Source organism: Hyperolius riggenbachi, chromosome 12 (genome assembly GCF_040937935.1).
Source record: "Hyperolius riggenbachi isolate aHypRig1 chromosome 12, aHypRig1.pri, whole genome shotgun sequence".
In the NCBI taxonomy this organism is placed as follows: Eukaryota; Metazoa; Chordata; class Amphibia; order Anura; family Hyperoliidae; genus Hyperolius; species Hyperolius riggenbachi.
This window is the reverse complement of record NC_090657.1, coordinates 139,048,947-139,069,655: the sequence shown is the minus strand read 5'-3', so window position 1 is coordinate 139,069,655 and position 20,709 is coordinate 139,048,947. Positions and strand designations below refer to the sequence as shown.

Sequence of the window (20,709 nt, the reverse complement as noted above, 5' to 3'; positions counted from 1 at the left end):
TGCGATTAAGTTGTCCTGTGCCCTTAGCAGAAAAACACCCCCAAAGCAAAATGTTTCCACCCCCATGCTTGACGGTGGGGACGGTGTTTTGGGGGTCATAGGCAGCATTATTTTTCTTCCAAACACAGCGAGTTGAGTTAATGCCAAAGAGCTCTATTTTGGTCTCATCAGACCACAGCACCTTCTCCCAGTCACTCACAGAATCATTCAGGTGTTCATTGGCAAACTTCAGACGGGCCTGCACATGTGCCTTCTTGAGCAGGGGGACCTTGCGAGCCCTGCAGGATTTTAATCCATTGCGGTGTAATGTGTTTCCAATGGTTTTCTTGGTGACTGTGGTCCCTGCTAATTTGAGGTCATTCACTAACTCCTCCCGTGTAGTTCTAGGATGCTTTTTCACCTTTCTCAGAACCATTGACACCCCACGAGGTGAGATCTTGCGTGGAGCCCCAGAGCGAGGTCGATTGATGGTCATTTTGTGCTCCTTCCATTTTCGAACAATCGCACCAACAGTTGTCACCTTCTCTCCCAGCTTCTTGCTAATGGTTTTGTAGCCCATTCCAGCCTTGTGCAGGTCTACAATTTTGTCTCTGACATCCTTGGACAGCTCTTTGGTCTTTCCCATGTTGGAGAGTTTGGAGTCTGCTTGATTGATTCTGTAGACAGGTGTCTTTTCTACAGGTGACTAGTTAAGACAGGTGTCCTTAATGAGGGTGACTAATTGAGTAGAAGTGTCTAACCACTCTGTGGGAGCCAGAACTCTTAATGGTTGGTAGGGGTTCAAAAACTTATTTCACTCAATGAATTGCAAATCAGTTGCTATCTTTTATTTAAGGTTATTTTTTCGATTTTCCTTTTGATGTGCTATCTGCCACTGTTAAAATAAACCTACCATTGAAATGATACTGTTCTGAGACTTTTCATTTCTTTGTCATTGGACAACCTTACAAAATCAGTGAGGGGGTCAAATAATTATTTCCTCCACTGTGTGTGTGTGTGTGTGTGTGTGTGTGTGTGTGTGTGTGTGTGTGTGTGTGTGTGTGTGTTCGTTTGTTCGTTTGTGTTCGTGTGTGTGTGTGTGTGTGTGTGTGTGTGTGTGTGTGTGTGTGTGTGTTCGTGTGCTTGCGTGTGCTTGCACCGGCAGCATTTTGGTGCACTGGAACGCAGTATTTTGATGCACTGGAATGCAGGGCCCCATACATTTAGATTGAATGGTACTGCACTGGTAACGCATGTGGCTTGGCAGTAATATACAACTTACTACCACATGGTTAAGTAGTAGTGTGAACAAGCCCTTAAAGACGAACTTAACTTCACCAATTCCATAGTTTTGTACTGGTGCTGGGGAGAGTGGAGATGCATTAAAATTCTTACTAACCTGGCTGCCATAAATCATATACTGTATATAATGTTTTACTCCATCCCATCTTCTTTTCAGTGCAGTGTTGGCACTTTATAAATACAATAAATAAATAATAAATAATGTTACAGTATACTACAAGTTTTTATTACATAGTGAACTCCAGTCAGGGATTCTCAGTTTCTCAGCATGGGAAGCTCCCTTCCCCCTCAGACAAGCTGAAATTGAGAGCAGAGAGCTGTCTGTGAGGAATAAACAAAGCACACACACGGAGCCTGCAGGGGGGCGTGGAGGGGGCATGCATAACTTCTCCCTATCATAGCAGAGGCAGTGCATTCCTCTCTAGCTCGACAATGCTTGACAAATAAAAGAAGATTAGATATAATGCAGAGACAGTGCAACTAGAAAAGGGTGCAGTAAGCCAGACCACATTAGAACAGGTATAAGAATAGGATAGAAGAAATAAGGCTGAAAATTTTGTTACAGAGTCTCCAAGATAAGTGATAAAAAGGAGAGCCAAATAAAATATATTTTCATTAGGTATTATAAGTAGGGATAATGTTATTTCTCATTAAATAGGACAGAGCTAAAACGTCAACACTGCTCTGGTCCATAGGGGGAGGGGGGACAAGGACTAGATGTGAAGTGCTTAAAGAAACTAAACTGTGTTGTCCCATTTTACTTAAATTACAATTAATTACAAACAGATCCCATTATGGGACGTTGAATTTGGACATATATTATAAATTATGTTTAGGGGGGTTGGGGAGTTGTGCTTTTAGTGTTTTAAACGACTTATTACAGTTTATACAATACTGTGACATTTGATAACAAAAATTTGTAATAAAAACGGTGTTGTATAATTTGTACATGAAGACAACTTTGTATCTCTGAAACGTTGTAACTTGAGTTGTTTGTCGGTAGGGGACTGTCTGCACCCACTTTATCATTCAATTTGTCTTTCATTTTACAGTTTTACTGACCCTGCAATCTCCATGGACTTGCTTCGTGCAGTTCTACAGCCAACCATTAATGAAGAAATTCAGAACGTGTTTAATAAATACATGAAGGTAACTACTGTCTACATGGTGAATTTGCCAGAATGGGTACTGAACCATTAAACATTTCTTAGCATTAACATGGCATAGGCATATTTTAACCACTTGATGACCCAGCCTTTACCCCCCCTTAAGGACCAGCGCTGTTTTTTGTGATCTGTGCTGGGTGGGCTCTGCAGCCCCCAGCAAGGATCTGGGTGGGCTCTGCAGCCCCCAGCAAGGATCAGGGTGCATGCAGAGCGATCGCCCCCCTTTTTTCCCCCCTATGGAGATGATGTGCAGGGGGGGGTCTGATCGCTCCTGCCTGCCTGAGGTTTGCAGGGGGGGCACCTCAAAGCCCCCCTCCGCAGCGAAATTCCCCCCCTCCCTCTCCTACCTACCAGCAGCGCCGTTCAATGTAAACAAAGAAAACAAATGTCTCCTGCGTTTACATTTAGTCTGCGAGCCGCGATCAGCGGCTCGCAGGCTATTCACGGAGACCCGCTCCGTGATCTAACAGGAAACGGCTGCTCGCGAGAGCGGCCTTTCCTGATTAATTAGGGAGGCACCTGCCGACGCAGATCTGCGTCGCTGGTCCTCCAGCTAACACACACACACACACACACACACACACACACACACACACACACACACACACACACACACACACACACACACACACACACACACACACACACACACACACACACACACACACACACACACACACACACACACACACACACACACACACACACACACCTTGTTACTGGTTCTTACTGGACATCACCTTCTGGTACCAGGGGCTATAGTCTCTGTGATGTCTGCTTACACTGTGCACTGCTGCTTCCTCCACCTGCTAAATGGCTTTGAGCTGCTGTGGTTGCACTGTTCATAAATTCAAAAAGAACAGTGTCAGTTTATTAAAATTCTAGCACTGTTTTCCACTGCATTCATTCTGTTTTAACCAATCAGGGCCGGTGCTACCATAGAGGCAAAGGGAGCAATTGCCCTAGGGCTCCAGAACCTGGTAGATGTTGGTAATGGTTCCCATACATGGTACAATTTTTTTCATTAGATAATTTAGTTCAATTATTCCATTAGATTGAGTCAAAAGACTTTTCCAACATGTCCGATCAGATTTTTATTGAAAAAAACGGATAATCGTTCGTTTTTCTTGATCGAAAGAAAGGATTCTTTTCAACTTTCATTCGATTGTTTTGCTCGAATAAACGGGAAAATCAAAAGTTTTTATTGTACCATGTATAGGCACCATTAGATTGTATAAAAATTGTACAGTCAGATTGCATGAAAATTGTATGGTTTGTGGCTCTGTGCACTTCCATCTTCATCCACCGCTGGCTGCTGTGACCTATGACATTACGTAATAACATGCATCGAGTCACAGAGGAGATGTGCCCGTGTAAGGATAAAGTCGGGGAGTGCGTGGAGCCATGGACTGATAGAGGCGCACACCCACCAGAACAGGTGAGACACCACTCTGCCAAAGACTCTGCAGGAGCCCTGGGGAACACAGTTAAAGGGGCACTATAGCGAAAAATATGTGCAAACATATACAAATAAGAAGTACATTTTTTCCAGAGTAAAATGAGCCATAAATTACTTTTCTCCTATGTTGCTGTCACTTACAGTAGGTAGTAGAAATGTGACAGAAGTGACAGGTTTTGGACTAGTACATCTCTTCATAGGGAATTCTCAGCAAGGCTTTTATTCTTTATAAAGATATTCCCGAAAAAGGATTTAAACAATGATGCTGGCCAGCTTCCCTGCTCGCTACACAGTTTTTTGGCAGTTGGACAGAGCCACTGCCATTCACTAAGTGCTTTTGAAAATAAATATATCCCTGAGAATCCCCTATAAATAGATGGACTAGTCCAAAACCTGTCACTTCTGTCAGATTTCTACTACCTACTGTAAGTGACAGCAACATAGGAGAAAAGTAATTTATGGCTCACTTTACTCTAGAAAAAATGTACTTCTTATTTGTATATGTTTGCACATATTTTAAATTTTACAGTTTTTCGCTGTAGTGCCCCTTTAAGTTGGGTGGTGGCCGGAGGGGGGACAGCATCCAGCTTCGGGGCCCTGGGGTAAATTTGGCTGCAACAAAGGGCCCATCATTCGCTTTTGTTTTAGACGTGTCTGTCAGAGGGGCCCCGGATCTATTTTGCCTGGGGCCCCCATTGTTACTAGAATCCGAATCCTACGGAATTCCAGGGCTGTGGAGTCATGGAGTCGGGCAATTTTGGGTGCCTGGAGTCGGAGTCGGGAAAAAATGCTCCGACTCCTAATGAATTTGTAACTGTAATTAAAATAGAAAATATGATAAAATGTTCTATTTCTCAGATAATAGTTATTAAAAATAATGTATATATACAGTAATAGCTGTGCTTAGTCCACAAAAACCAATCAAAATTAGTTACTTGTGCTGCTTCAATAAAGCAGTCCCCGTATTTTTAAGGTCAGATATACAGATCTGATTGTGACTGTATATATGATGTGTACACAGGAATCTCTTATATATACTAAATAACATCTATGCTGTAAGAATAAAGCCTGACGTGTAGCTGTGTCACTAATAGAGATGGTCAATGAGATGGAAATAATTCTGCACTGATGCTGATTTATGCAAATGTATGCACTCCCTTTGCTGATGAAATCAAATAATTTGATAGGTTGTTAACATTTGGTTTGGTGACTACAAATTTAAAGGGTACCTGAGACGGATGAAAAGTAAAGTTTTATACATACCTGGGGCTTCCTCCAGCCCCCTTCGGCCTAATCAGTCCCTCGCTGTCCTCCACCACCCGGATCTTCTGCTATGAGGGCTCGTTTCCACTATTGCGGTGCGGAATCGCCTGGATTCCACCGCTGATGAAATCGCATGCAGATGCGATTCTGCATGCGTTTTTGCCGCGAATTCGCATGCGAATTCGCATAGGTGAGGGTATATGCGATTTTAACCATGTCACTGCCTGTGTGAATTTACATTGGTACCTATGCGAATTCGCGGCAAAAAACGCATGGGGAAAACGCATGCGATTTCCCTATTAAATACATTGTGTGCGATTCGCCTGCATTCCACACGCAGGCGAATTCTGCAGGGTGTTCCGTGCAGATTTTCTCTGCACAATAAAACGCTCCCGCAGACGCAGAAGTGGAAACAGGCCCATTCACTTATATTGTCTATGCGAATCCGCATACGCAAGACGCATGCGGAATCGCGATAGTGGAAACGGGGCCTGAGTCCTGGTAATTCAGCCAGTCAGTGCTGTCCGGCCGCATGCTGCTCCCACAGCCAGGAGCATTCTGCACCTGCTCAATAGTGCTGCACAGGTGTAGTATGCTCCTGGCGGTGGAGTGTGTGCATGCGCACTACGCCCAACTGGCTTAAGTACCTGGACTCATAGCAGAAGATCCAGGTGGTGGAGGAGGACAACGAGGGACTGATTATCCTGAAGGCAGCTGGAGGAAGCCCCAGGTATGTTTAAAACTTTAATTTCATCTGTCTCAGGTTTACTTTGTTACACAGTAGTACTATACTCTACATATGCAGTTCCCACAGAGCTGCAGGGAATCCACTGAGAATGCTGTGCACATTGAACACAGAGGTGTTGTCTGTCACCCATAAACCTTGTTCAGATTGTGCATGAAGAATGTGTAATAGAGGAAGAATCTCCTCATTCCCCTGCAAAGTACCTGCACATCATTCTTACATGTACCCACACTTACATTGCCTAGGGCCTGATAAATGTTCTTTGTTCCGGTTTGTACCTTTTACAAGTACTCTTACCAAGGACTAGTTTTAGTCTAAGGGGAATAAATATTGTAGTCTACATATCCTTCAGTTGTCTTGTAAAATTATTATTCCAATTTCCGAGTGGTATTCTGTGGAATTCTGCCATTTACATTAGAGTAAAAGCCCCTATAAATGCAATCTTCACACCAAATATACTTATTGTCTTCAGGAGAATAGTGGGAAAAAAGTGATTTTATTTATTTTTTTCCAAAAAGACCTTGTAGATTTTGAAAAAATCGATTTGAATTACATTAAATATCGAAATTCTGTTGTGGAATTTCATTTTGAAACTTTAAAAAAATAATAATTTTCTTTGAAGTATTCCAAATCAGTTTTCTCAAAAACTACAAGGTTTTTCTTTTCCACTTGTTCGAACTATTCTCCCAAAAATGCCTGGAAAATGTGGTGAAGATTGCATTTATGGTGGCTTTGCCATTAACTGTGGAAGTCAGCGATATTAACTGTCATCTTTGTATAGATCCTTTTCAGGGAGTGTTTTGTAAAGAATAAATGAAATGCTGAGAATCCCCCATGAAGAGATGAACTAGACAAAAAATTGTCAGTTCTGTCAGATTTCTACTTACTACTGTAAATGACAGCAAAAATAATTATGGCTCATTTTACTCTGAAAGAAGCATACTTCTTATCTGTATGTGTTACATGTATTTAAAATTTTAAAACATTTTCGCGATAGTGGTCCTTTAAAGGGGTTCTTGGGCATTCTAAAAAACAAACAAACTGACACTTACCTGGGGCTTCTATTGGCCCCCTGCAGCTGTAATGTCCTGCCCGGTCCTCCTATATTCCTCCTACGAGGAAATAGACGAATAGTGCTCGCTCCCATGCGCGTCATCGGGTCAGTAAGCTCACGATGATGCGCGCGGGAGCGAGCACGCGCGTGGCCACTGCGTAATTAGTCGCCTGATTAGAACGGGACCGGCATCGAGGCACGAAGCATCGTAGGAGGACGGTGCAGGACATTACAGCTGCCGGGGGCCGATAGAAGCCCCAGGTAAGTGTCAGCTTGTTTGTTTTTAGAATTCCAAAGAACTCCTTTAACATTTTTATGTTTTGGGTTTTTTTTTGTCTTGTATATTTCTAAATTTCTCTTGCAATCTCTTTTGAAATTTGGCAAACCCTGGGTGAACTCCATATTATAGAATTTGTTTTTTGTGCTTCACACTAGATTTGTTTATTTTTCTAATTACACCCTTAGCATAATCACTTAGAAACTCTATTGATTCAAGGGTGTGTCATCTGTAGCACCTGCTATACGTAAATACATTTTGTGTCTTCACCATGTGAAATGTGTTTAATCTGGTTTAAAGGGAAGGTTCAGCGACTATCGAAAAAAAAAAATCCAAATCCACTTACCTGGGGCTTCCTCCAGCCCGTGGCAGGCAGGAGGTGCCCTCGGCACCGCTCCGCAGGCTCATGGTGGTCTCCGTGGCGAGCCCGACGATCCGTATCAGATTCGATTAGAGAGAGATCTATCTGTTGGTCGAATCTGATGGCAAATCGACCAGTGTATGGCCACCTTTAAGCTGGCCATACACTGGCCCGATTTGCGGCCGTTTCGACAGCAAATTCGATCACTGGGATCGAATCTGCTGCCAATCGTTCGCGCTAAACGCACCCGCCGATCCGATTTCCTCCCGAAATCGTATCGGTCCGTCGATCGTGCCGTGCGGAAAAGTTCCTGCTTCCATCACAGCGTACATTAACTTCCTCTGTCACTTCAGTGACCAGGAAGTTCAAATAGAGGGCGCTCTATTTTAACTTCCTGGTCACGGAGTGACACAGTGTACGCTGGGATGCGGTGCGGGGTGCAGCGCGGCGAAGAGGACCCGGAGCCAGCTTTAGGTAATGTATACGGGGGGGGGGGGGGAGACGGGCGGCAGGAGAAGCTCAACAGATTGTGATCGGTTTCAGGCTGAAACCGATTCACAATCTGTTTGCAGTAAAGGCAGACATACGATCCCTCTCTGATCAGATTCGATCAGATAGGGATCTGTCAGCTGGTCGATCTAATGGCAAATCGACCAGTGTATGGCTACCTACTCTAATTCTGTGTTCAAGAAGGTTATAAAAGCTTCTTCTTTTTCTTAAGTTACCAACATGATCACATGTGACCTTTGAACATTCCAAAACATTTCCAAAAATGTTTTAAAGGTTTCCTTAATGTCAATTATGTTTGCAAACCAAAGTTCCACTGTATTTTGTTTTCTGTATGAGGGATACATGTTGCTATCTAATAATCGTTAAATGCCTGACTTCATTGTATAGAATGAGACTCAGGAACGAGCTCTAAATTGTGCCCGCCCTTTGTCCCTCACTAAGCTGTTCCTATTGGCGAACTGTTTATTTTTCCATTCATGTGATATTGCTGAGAGGATTAGTTGTCACTAGTCTTCTACCCATCGTGCGGTAATACGGTACTTTACTTACAAAACTCTGCTTAATGCAGTTTATTGCATACATCCCATTTTATATGTACATCGATTCAACGCATTAAGTTCATTTTTGCCACAGATTTGCTTTAAAATGCAAACCTCCTTGGATTATGGTGCTAAGGGTTCATGATTTGGTAAAGCAGAGAAAAAAACGGACGTGCCAGAACTACACAAATGGTGAAGTCCAAAGTTACACTTACCGGTAACTGAATTTCCATGTAGTACCACAAGATTGGGGCTGGAGATTACTTCCCCTTCCTGAAAGGGACAGGATATATAGTAAGGCTTTAAAAGCACGTCACACCATGCAGACCTCAGTGTATTTTCCGATTACCTCGTCATATTGCATGTGTACATACTTAATCTCTACTTTACTCACCATTCCGGGCGGGAATTAGTAGACCCATCATGTGGTAGTACATGGAAATTGTTACCGGTAAGTGTAACTTTGGACTTCCATTAGTCCCACATGATGGGGGCTGGAGAGACTTCCAGAGTACTACCTCCTCAGGGCAGGACCACAGCGGACAGAACCTTCCTTCCCGAAAGCCATGTCTCGATTCGACTGCAGATCTAGGCGATGATGCTTTAGAAAAGTATGCAAATAAGACCATGCAGCTGCTTTGCGAATTTGAGAGACTGAAGCGGATGCCTTTTCTGCCCAAAAGGAGGATACTGCTCTCGTAAAATGTGCCTTCAAACCTACTGGAGGCATCAAGTCTGAACTAGTATAAGCTAATGAAATTGCAAACTGGTGCGCGCTGACATCATCGGACGTCCTCTAGGCTGTACTGCGCAGGCTCAGTAGTTCTGAGCCTGCGCAGTACAGCCCGGAGGACGTCCGATGATGTCAGCGCGCACCAGTGAGACGCAGATTGGAGCGCAGAAGAGGCCCGACCTGGCCTCCGGCCTGGCCAGGTCGGGCGCGCCACTGGAGACCACCGGGAGCCTGCGGAGCGGTCGCAGAGGGCACCTCCTGCCTGCCACGGGCTGGAGGAAGCCCCAGGTAAGTGGATGTGGATTTTTTTTTTTTTATCGTCCCTGAACCTTCCATTTTAAAGTGGGTTTAAAAGCTTTAAACCCTTTTCTTGCACCTTGAAACTGTAAAAGAAAGTTACTGTCCTTCCTCCAATCTTTGGTCCTATCTAGATAGGTTAACAAACCTCTCCTAACATCCAGTGTGGAAAACTTCTCCTCACCTGGAGTTTTTAGATTTGAACAAAAAGATGGCAAGACAATTTCTTGCTCAACATGAAAAAAAGATACCACTTTTGGCAAAAAATCTGGAGGAAGTTTAAAGACTACCTTCTTGTAACGATCGGCGTAACACAGAGAGGGTCTGATTATTGGCGATCTGCAGTATCACCAAGAATACAGATACTGTATATACCCGATTATTGATGATCTGCAGTATCACCGACAATCAGATATATCACTAACCTCTGGACACCTGAGTGATGTGAGTGTTTGGTGCAACAGTAATAATTTTGAGTAAAGACCACCAGAGGAGCCGGCGGCCTTAGACACTTGAGGAACTCACCCCTAACTGCGGGTGATATTCCTGAGGCCTGTGGACCCCTAGGAGAGGGACCCATGCTGGGTTGCAGGAAACCCTGCTGCTAATATGGAAGGTCTTGCCCTGAACAGGGCTAACGTAATACAGTAATAGCACAATCCTAGTCTTGGGTGTGAGGTCCGTAGTCACAACACCCCGGAACTAGTCTGGAGTATAACATAAATGATAATACAATTCCCTAGTCTTGGGTGTGAGGTCCGTGATCATCAACACCCTGGAACTAGTCTGGAGTATAACATAAGGACAATACAGTTCCCTAGTCTTGGGTGTGAGGGCCTTGATCTCAACACCCTGGAACTATGCTAGAGAATACACAGAAGATACACAGTATTCCTAGTCTGGGGTGTGAGGGCCTTGATCTCAACACCCTGGAACTGGTCTAACAAATAATAAACCATAACAGTACAAGGTAATCTGGCTCAGTGTGTATTCCCAGGTCCACCTGGTTCAAACACACTGTCAGGGTCTGGCTATGGTCTGAATGCTTCCACGTAGTGATCGCAACGGCAGACAACCAGCAACTGACAAGCAAGCAGAACATATAGTTGCTGAACTCTGCTGCCCCGCCCGAGCCACTCAGCCAATCATGAGTCCAGCAGGAATCAGCTGATCGTCCTGATCAGCTGACACTTCCCCTGCTGGTATAAAGGTCCTGACTTTTGGCCCACGCGCGCGTAGCTCTCCTTTCGTCCATGTGGACTAACAGACCCAGCCACACCAAAGGCGTGCTGCTGCGTACAAACCGCCGCCTTGGACGCGGAAACAGCCGCTTTGCTGTTAGAACATGCGGCGGCCTTTCTGCGTTCTGCTACAGTCCCAGATGGGTGCCTACGCGTGCAAACCGCCGCGTTAGACGCGGAATCAGCCGCCTTGCTTTCAGCACATGCGGCGGCTTTTCCGCGTTTTCTCACACTTCTGTTCCGAAATAGTTATATACGGAGGAGAAATACATAACGCCTGTATTTCTCCTATCCGTCTAGCTGACGTAATTGCAATAAGGAAGCACATTTTCCAGGAAAGGTATTTCAGGGGAATGTCTTGTTAAGGCCCAAACAGTTCACCAGTCAACATGTTTAAGACTAAGTTTAAATCCCAGGGAGCCATTGCTTTTGGCTTGACAGCTGACTTCCGTTTAATGGCTCTAACAAAACGCTTAATTAGCGGATCCACCGCTATGGAAACATCAAAAAAGACCGATAACGCGGCAATATGGACCTTGAGCGTACTCGACTTCAGGCCCATATCAAACCCGTTTTGCAAAAAATCCAAAACATTGGGAATTGATAATTTCTCAATAAACCCTTGTTTGTCTAGATTAAATCTACAAAAAGATTTTCAGATACGAAGATAAATGTCAGAAGTGACTTGCTTCCTGGATTGAAGCAAAGTCTCAATTACCTTCCCTGAAACTCCTTTCCTTTGAAGGATTAGCCTTTCAATAGCCAGGCCGTCCGAGCCAATTGCTCTGGATTTCTGTGATTGGCTGGTCCCTGGCTCAACAGGTCCTGACTCACAGGCAGCTTCCACGGTTCCGTAATCGATAATGACAGGCGCATCGAGAGCCAAGCCCTTTTGGGCCAATACGGGGTCACTAGTATGACCTGAGCTTGATCGGATACGATGTTTTGAATCACTCGACCTATCAGGTTTAGTGGTGGAAACGTGAATCCGATTTCCATCCCACAATCCTGCAGGAACGTGTCCAATGCATCTGGATGACCCATGAGAAGAACCGAGGAAGCTGTACATTTTTGTGAGTTGCGAAAAGGTCTATTGATGGGTAACTCCATCTGTTGCAGATTTGGCTGAAGACTCAAGGGTTCAGACTCCACCACCCCTGCCTCAGACTCTGTCGACTTAGAAAATCGGCCAACTGATTTTCTTTTCCTTTTAGATGGACTGCTTTTAGCGGCCTCACTGTCTTTTCTGCTTAGGCAAAGATGATCTGAGCTAATGCTACCAGAGGTGGACTTCTCGTTCCCCCTTGGTAATTTATGTAAGATATCGCTGTGCGATTGTCTGACATGATCAGAACGTCTAGTCCTACCAGATGAACTTCGAATTCCCTCAGGGCATACCAATTGGCTAGAAGCTCTTTGTGGTTTGAGGAAAATGAACTTTCCAGGGCAGACCAAAGACCCTGAACTAGCTAAAAGTGAGCCTCCCAACCTTGTCCGCTTGCATCTGTAGTAATGACTACTTGATGCCTCGTTAACCAAGGAACCCCTCTTTCTAGGTTCTCTGTTTTCAACCACCACTGAAGGGAATCTACTACTGGACTTGATACCCAAAATGGATTGTCCAGGGAGTCCTGAAGACCATCCTATTGCAACAGGAGACTTAGCTGTAAAATTCTGAATCTTGCCTGAGTCCATTTTACTGCCGGAATGCAGGAGGACATTTACCCCAGTAGAGACATTACCTGTCTGATAGACATTTTCTTTTTTGCGGAAAGGAACTGCCCGACTTTTACAATTACAGACTCCACTTTGTCTTGAGGAAGGAATGAAGTCTGAGCCCTCGAGTCCAACACTATTCCTTAAAAGACCTTTCTCTGGTCTGGGATCAAGTCTGTTTTTTTTACATTTATTAACCAGCCCGCATCTTTCAGGACACACTAAACCAGTACAGTCTTTCCCTGAAGAGAAATCGCATCCTGAGCCGTCAATAACAGATTGTCGAGATATGGGACAATTATTTTTTTCTTTTAACCTCAGATACGATATCACCTCTGTCATCACCTTGGTGAAGATTCGAGGAGCTGCAGACAGCCCAAACGGCAATGCTTTGAATTGCAGATGTACCCACGTGGACTGAATCCATACTGCAGCCCTCAAATATTTCCGGTAGAACCGGTGAATCGGAATGTGATAGTATGCATCTGTGAGGTCTATCGATGCGAGAAAACAATCCTTCTGAAGAAGGAGAATTGTGGATGCTAATGTCTCCATTTTGAATTTGCAATATTTGGTGTACTGGTTCAGGTATTTTAGATTTAGGATTGGTTGGAATTTGCCATTGGGCTTTGGGACCCAAAAAATTGTGGAATAGTAGCCCTTCTTTTGTTCTACCATAGGTACCTCTTCCACCACTCCTTTTTGAAACACATTTTTCACAGATAATTCCATCGCTTCTTGCAACTGAGTGATTCACCTATTGATTTTCAAGGGGAATATCTAATTTGTTGCCACAAATTTTGTCGGAGGACGGTTGACAAATTCCAGCTTCAGGCCTAGAGCAATGATATTTAGAATGAAGCTGTTGGATCTTATCTTTTCCCAAAAAAGAAATTCGTCAACCGACCACCGACCGGACCGTCATTGCTGGGATTGCTGTGAAGGCTTTGTTTCTGTGGTGGATTGGGAAGGGTTAAACATAAACCCTTTTGATTTATTTGTATTTTGAGTCTACCACTTATTTTGATCTTGCTTGCCCTTAATGTGTTTCCTAAAGTTACGAAAACTCTTCTTTGGAAAAGTTTTTTTCTCTTTCTTTGTAGGAAAAACCTTTTTATCCTAAGATGCCCTGGTCAGAGCTTGTTCTAGACCAAATCCAAAAAGAAGATTACCTTCAAAAGGCAGGGTACACGATTTGCTTTTTGCTGTCAAAATAGTGGCCAAATTTGGAGCAATAGAAGCAGCGTTTGAGTCCTAAGCACATCTCAAAATTGCTTCCATCTTTTTATCCGACACGTCTTTAAGATTTCCCGTGTCTTCAAAAGGAATGGGAGAATCTCTTGACAGTTTATATATAGCAAGATCTAATTTAGGCATTTTTAACAACTTTTCTGATTTGACACCGTCAATAGGAAACCTCCTTTTGTTTGTCCTATGAAATGCTAATTTTTTGTCCGGTTCCTTCAATTCTTGAGCTATCAGCTCCATAATGGAATTGTGAATGGGAAAAGAAGGACCTAATGCCTCTAACAGTTCTTCATATAATTCGTCCTCCACAAAAGAGGATTTAGGAACCTGCTGAGGTAATAATTTAAACTTTCCTTTCCTCTTTCTAGGAATATCCTCCTCCTGGGCAGATGTACCCGCCCCAGCCTCTTCCCCATCAGAAGAAGTCTCTGTATCAGGTCTAGGCGGATCTTGCCCCCCCCCCCCCCCCCCCTAATAACTAGTGAACCCAATTCAACAGGAGGATTAGGACTAGGAACATTTTGAGGAGTTAAATTTTCCTTTACATTTTTAAAAGTCTCCTTCATTTCTTCCTGAAACATAATCATCATTCTTTTTAAGGAGGATTTCCCTTCCCCATCAACTACGCTCTTAGTACAACCGTGACAAAGAGGCTTTAAATAATTAGGGGAAAGAGATTTTTTTGCAAACGCCACAGGACCTTTTCCTAGGTTCTGATGCTGGCATATTCCTTTTAGAATCCTGTAAAATACATAATAATACAAGACCCCTCAGTATGCAAAACACAAGCAAACATATAAAACAGCAAACAATCTTAATCAGCAAAGTTATACGACCTGCTCCACTGAAGTTGTTGCTGAGCTGTCCCGGCCCTGAGAGGATTCAGCTGCACTCTCCATGGCTGCTTAGGGACGGAGTGCTGGCAAAACTAAACCTTAAATAGCCTCCAGCCAGCCTCCAGGTGTGCCCAATCCGCTCTTCCGTGCACACCAAGTGCACTTCCAGTCCGCGCTGGCCACCTGCGTCCCACCAGGCGGAAGTGTGCACCTTCAATAGCCACTGTACTGCAACCGTGGCTAACATCTTGGTTCCCTTGTGCAGCAGCGGCTGGTCCTCCACCAATCAGCTTTTCTGGACACAGCCGGAAGTTGCGGATGCCCAAGACCTTCCGGCGGAAGTCAGCACCCTTCATTTGGGATGCCAACCGCACGCTATGCGGCAATTCAGACGCCGATAGCTGCGCTGAATGGGTCCCGTAAGGAACCAACCACATGGCCCCCCGCGCAAGGACCCGACAGACTGGCTACCCCGGGTCTCCCCGCACCAGGTCCACCTCCAAGACATTCCCCGGATGGTCGGTAAGCCCACAGCCTGCCTACTCACCTTCAGCTTACTGATGGAGCTGGACCTTACTGCCTCCTATCCCAAGAGGGACAGGAAAAGCACTGAGGTCTGCATGGTGTGACGTGCTTTTAAAGCCTTAATGCATTTCCTGTCCCTTTCAGGAAGGAGAAGTAGTCTCCAGCCCCAGCCCCCATCATGTGGGACTAATGGAATATATTCTTAAATATAAAATACATACATAAGAATGCTAGGTTCTGCAGTGGCATCAAAAGTCTACTGTTACAAAACACCAATGATTCAAAGATGTCAGCGATTCTCTTCCTACACGCCAGCAAGGTAAGCGGAATTGCTATAAGGGGGAGACAGCCTGGAGGCGAGAGATCTTCCTGTGGCATCACATGCTACTTGTCATGATCACATGATGTGCGCTCTGAGGTAGGAAATCATCATAACAGAACCATAGAAGAGGAACCCAGCCATTTCATTCAGGCAACTGTACCCAATCCAGTGCACTTTGCTTGTTAAACTCATTGTGAGAGCAAAACGTGATGGGTTACCCGACCTTTAGATCACAGGGTAGGGATATCCAGAAAGTAAGCTTAGGAGTTGTGTGAATAAACATTTCAGTAAATCTAGACATAACAGACCTGCACTTGCAACCCTGCACCCAACTTGAAAACCGACTTCTCTGGAGAAACTTCATCTTTACTACACTGCAGCAGGACAAGCTTTTTCCTCTAATTACAAAGTCTCCATTTCAAACCAGTATGTGGTGCCGTTGGCAAATACTATATAAAATGTAACATTTTTGGTTCTAATCTTAATATTCTCACTAATATTATAAATGCAAAAGTTTGGATGTTTGTTACTCATTCGCAACAATGGCTGAATGGATTTGAATGAAATTTGGCACACACATAGTACATTACCTGGAATAACATATAGGATACTTTTTATCCCCATAACCAAAAAGTGGGTGGACACAAATACAAATTTCACTGGGAAAATGTAACTGCAGCCATTCTTACACTGTTAATGGCAGGGTTCTCAAATTTTGCACAGTTGGTCACTGGGTGACTGGGATTAATATTCACGAAAGTCTACAAAAGCCAATCAAAATTCACCTATTGATTTTCAAGGGGAATATTTAATTGCTGCCATTCTTGCACTGTTAATGGCACAAGCCTCAAACCTGGAACAGTTGGTCATTGTGTGACTGGGGTTCATATCTAGAAAAGGGGTGGAGCCACAGCCAATCAGATTTGTTTCATTTCAATACAAATTATTGATGCCAAAGACCGCAAAGCTCACAAACTAGGTCATTGAGTAATTGTGTGTTAGGGTTTGAAAAAGTGGGCACAGCCAACACCAGCCAAATACATACACGGGCAACGCCGGGTCATCAGTGGGCGGCGACAAATACAAATTCCACTGGAAATTGTAAACTGCAGCCATTCTTACACGGTCCTAGTTCCAGATGAACTATGATATAAGAAGCACACTAATGGCACTTTGCTAAGCCTTTTTGAAAAATTGAGTAGTGCTGATCAGCAAGAAAAGGTCCTTTCCAGTAACCAAGATGGCTGCATGGGGAGGATCACATGACCGCCTGTTGTATATAAAAAGTATGTGGGATGACTCACCACTCCCCCTGACATCACTCTGAGGAAGCCCATTGTGCGAAACGTAAGTTGGAGGAGTCTCGGGAGGCCGGCCTCAGCCATCATCTCAACCACACGCGCGCTTGATCCCCGCTATCATGCTTCCACGCTAAAGTTCAGCCGCGCACACAATCCCAGCCAGGACCACGCTATCTGGCAAGGCATGTGACCGCAGCGGATGTAAGTAGCGGAGTTGCATAATTTGTAATGGACATGTGGCGTGAACCGCAGAGTGTCGGGGACCTGCGTATCTAGCGTATGCACAAGGTAATTACTACCTGCTAATCTACACTGCTATACTTCAGGAGCTGGAGCCCCATGCTGGCCATATGAACTGTTTGTGGATGCCGCACATTTACTGCCCACATGAGCTGCTGATGAACTATTCACATTTTCATATTATGTGGATGATTTAGCACTGCTGACCTTATCTATTATTCGGATTATTAGAGGGAGCAACATATCTTGCCCCTGTGTAGTCTGAGTGCACTCAGATCAGGTCTGATGTGTCTAATTTTTATTAACAGCCATTCAAGCATTTTTGTGTGAGCAACTGGTATTACTCTATTCACTGGCCGCTGGGGATTATTTGCTATTTAACCTGAAAGTTAACTGCTGCTGTACTGTGCACAAGTGCCTTTAATTGGTCTGTGTGAATGGTGAGATGGATGTGAGGGATGCCTGAGGTGCTCCGGGGACTCTTTGGTTGTAAATGATTTTAACTCTGATTTGGTTGCTGTGATTTCTGTGTCCACAATAAAGCATTTATACAATTTTTGGGGGGATCTCTGAGGCCCCTGTGAGCTTTCTTTTTTCATTTGTGATTAAGTCCTCGCTCTCTCTGTCAGGCCCTTGGGAACCCAGGTGAGACCTGTCCAACTAGGACTGTTCTTGTTACTTTATACACACTGTGGGCGCTCTTTCTTGTTTTCAAAACTAAGGTGCTACCAAAATTTGAAGAGTGCTGGTAAGGTAGCAAAAAAAAATTACAAAAATAAAAAGGACAATAGTCTTGACCTTGACTACCTTTATTTGATGGTTCCATCTCCAGGAAGTTAATCAATTATTATTCTTAAGAGCAGAATACTCTTGCAGCTCGGGGTGACCCAAAACTACTAGGAAAGTATAGGGGACTAAATGAGTCCGAAAAGCCCTCCTACTAAAAAGCCAACACTCAGTGTAGTTTGCCTTCTTAAAACAGAAGCATTTGCGATAATTCAGCTTAAGTGAACAACCGTGGTTTCCCACAATACATCTCTACTGAATATGCAAATTGTCTCTTTATGCCCCTGAAGCTAGGCTTACATCCAGAACCGCTGGTGTATAATGAGCCTATAGCTTATAAAATTTACAGAGCCACATCAACCCAATAGAGTAGAAGAAGAAAACGGGCAGTTTTGAATGAATGTATATTCTGCCTCTGAAGAAGCTGGTTTAAACCAGCGAAACAGCTGTCAGGCACTTGATACCCCCACTGCTTTGTACCTGCTATCTCTCCACCAGAATAAAGGGATTTTAAGAAGTGGTGCCCCGTTTTCTACTCTACTGGACTTTACAAAGATTTTGGATGTGCACGCTCTGTGTCCCAGCTCCGGTGACTCTTCCCTGCTGCATTTAGTGCCGGGTACTGTCGTTTTCCTGTTACATTCCACATCAACCCAACATGCAGACATCCCGCTTTGGACTATTGGTCCTCCTCAGTGCATAGCAGGGATTGATATGATTCTATGGGATAGATATGGGGGGCTCTACCTTTTTCTGAGCTTCCGAGGACTGCCCATTTGAGGACATAGGCCTTTGTTCTGTCTTGGTGAAAAAGAGTATTTTAACCAAAGTGCGAAATTTGGGCGCCTGCTATCGTAAGAAACTTGCGCACTGCCATAGGTGCCATTATAAATTGCAGCTATAGTGTTAAATTTCGCCCCTTTTTCATGCAAGCATTTTATCATCTTTGTTTGTAATTTCCTTACATTTCTTTTTTCTATTTTTAGTTCTTCCAGAAAGCTGCTGTGAATGTGAGAGAAAATGTTGGGGATCAAGTGGACCCAGAGCAGTTAATCCGTGACACATGCCGTAATTGTTTGGAGCAGGTGATAAAATGTAAACCTTGTGAAAACATTAGAACCTGTTTTTCTAAATGTAATGATCGGTCCCTTGTTCTCTTTCCCAGGCCAAGATTCTCTTTGTAGACAAAACTGTAATAAACCCGGCTTTCGAGGTGCCTGCAATGAAGGTAATGTGACAGCACTACAGAAGTCAGTATTTTGCAGAATGAGAAAATGCCGTATTATTCCAGTCAGTTATCTGTGCAGTTTCACCTTTGTGAGTCAAAATGGAAAAATGCAGAGCTGATTCCTTATTTTTAGCAGCACAACAGAAATAGAAGGTATTTTGGCAACAGTTTTGTGCCCTTCAACATGCTTTGTTTCATGAGGATGCCAGGTGGACATCAGGTCCTCTTTGTCTATGAGGAGACTAATGCAGTTTGAGTATGCCAATAGATTACTAGACTTTCTTGGAACTGCTGCAGGCAGGGTCAAGACTGAAAGGGTTAACTTGTTAAGGATATAAATCAGGGTCAGGGCTAGATGTATGCAGGAGAAGAAAAAGATGACTGGGTCTCCACCTGGATTTTATGCAATTATAGCAATAATTTATTTCACCATAGTAGAAAAGACAAAACGTTCGGCCAAAGCCCTTTATCAAGTTGCTGGATCCGGGTGTGGACTGGTTGACACCCTGGTTAGAAATGCTGCAATTTGAGCTGTAGGACTTTCTTTTTTACCTCTGGATGTATGCAGGGTCAGGGCTGGATGTATGCAGGGTCAGGGCTGAATCTATGCAGGGTCAGGGCTGAATCTATGCAGGGTCAGAGCTGAATCTATGCAGGGTCAGGGCTGAATCTATGCAGGGTCAGAGCTGAATCTATGCAGGGTCAGTGCTGAATCTATGCAGGGTCAGTGCTGAATCTATGCAGGGTCAGTGCTGAATCTATGCAGGGTCAGGGCTGAATCTATGCAGGGTCAGGGCTGAATCTATGCAGGGTCAGGGCTGAATCTATGCAGGGTCAGGGCTGAATCTATGCAGGGTCAGGGCTGAATCTATGCAAGTTTAGAGCTGGCAGGGATCTTAGAACGGAGGAAATGGGAAGGAAGTAGAGACAAATGCAACAAAAAGAAGGGCTTGGAAATGGAGGGAACCATGAAAGCTTAATTTTAACAATTGTCAGGTTGATTAAGATTCTTTAAAGAAAAAATAAACTGAAGGAGCCCCCTTCATTCTGTAAATACAAATTTTCAACAACTGATAGCTTCCAAGAAACCCTTTCTCTGGTCTCTGGTCCTTTTCTATCATCTCTAGCTCCCTAGTCCACTGGCATTGGTATCACAATGCCCTTTCCATGCTAGTTTCACCTCTTCCAATGGATTATGTAAGTTATTGTGGATGGCTATTCACTTCCCATTGCTGTTACCAGAAGGAGCGGAGATGCTGTGGAGTCGGTACAAAAATCATCTGACGGCGACTCCTCAGTTTATGAATCCTCTGACTCCAGGTACCCAAAATTGCTCCGACTCCTTAGTCTAATTTTTACAGAGGCTATGGATTTGGATCAAAAATCATCCGACTTCACCATTTATTGAAACCACCGACTCCGACTCCAGGTACCCAAAAGTACTCCGACTCCACAGCTCTGCGGAGATGGGCAGTCATTCGAATATGGAGATTTTGGTCACAAACTCCACCACTACCCTGGGGAACAAGGGACCTAGGGGAAGAAGAAAAAGAGCAGCAAGGATCAATGGGGATCAGGGTT

The 20,709-nt window shown here is 44.1% G+C and overlaps 1 protein-coding gene across 1 annotated transcript in view; it reads left to right on the top strand.

Annotated features, from left to right (window-relative positions):
* Positions 1-20,709, top strand: part of DNTTIP1 (deoxynucleotidyltransferase terminal interacting protein 1) — a 75,453-nt gene that overhangs the window by 17,441 nt on the left and 37,303 nt on the right. The window contains exons 3-5 of the mRNA XM_068263502.1: positions 2,334-2,430; positions 18,887-18,985; positions 19,066-19,128. Coding sequence (XP_068119603.1) covers positions 2,334-2,430; positions 18,887-18,985; positions 19,066-19,128 — 259 coding nt within the window. The remainder of the gene's footprint in view (positions 1-2,333; positions 2,431-18,886; positions 18,986-19,065; positions 19,129-20,709) is intronic.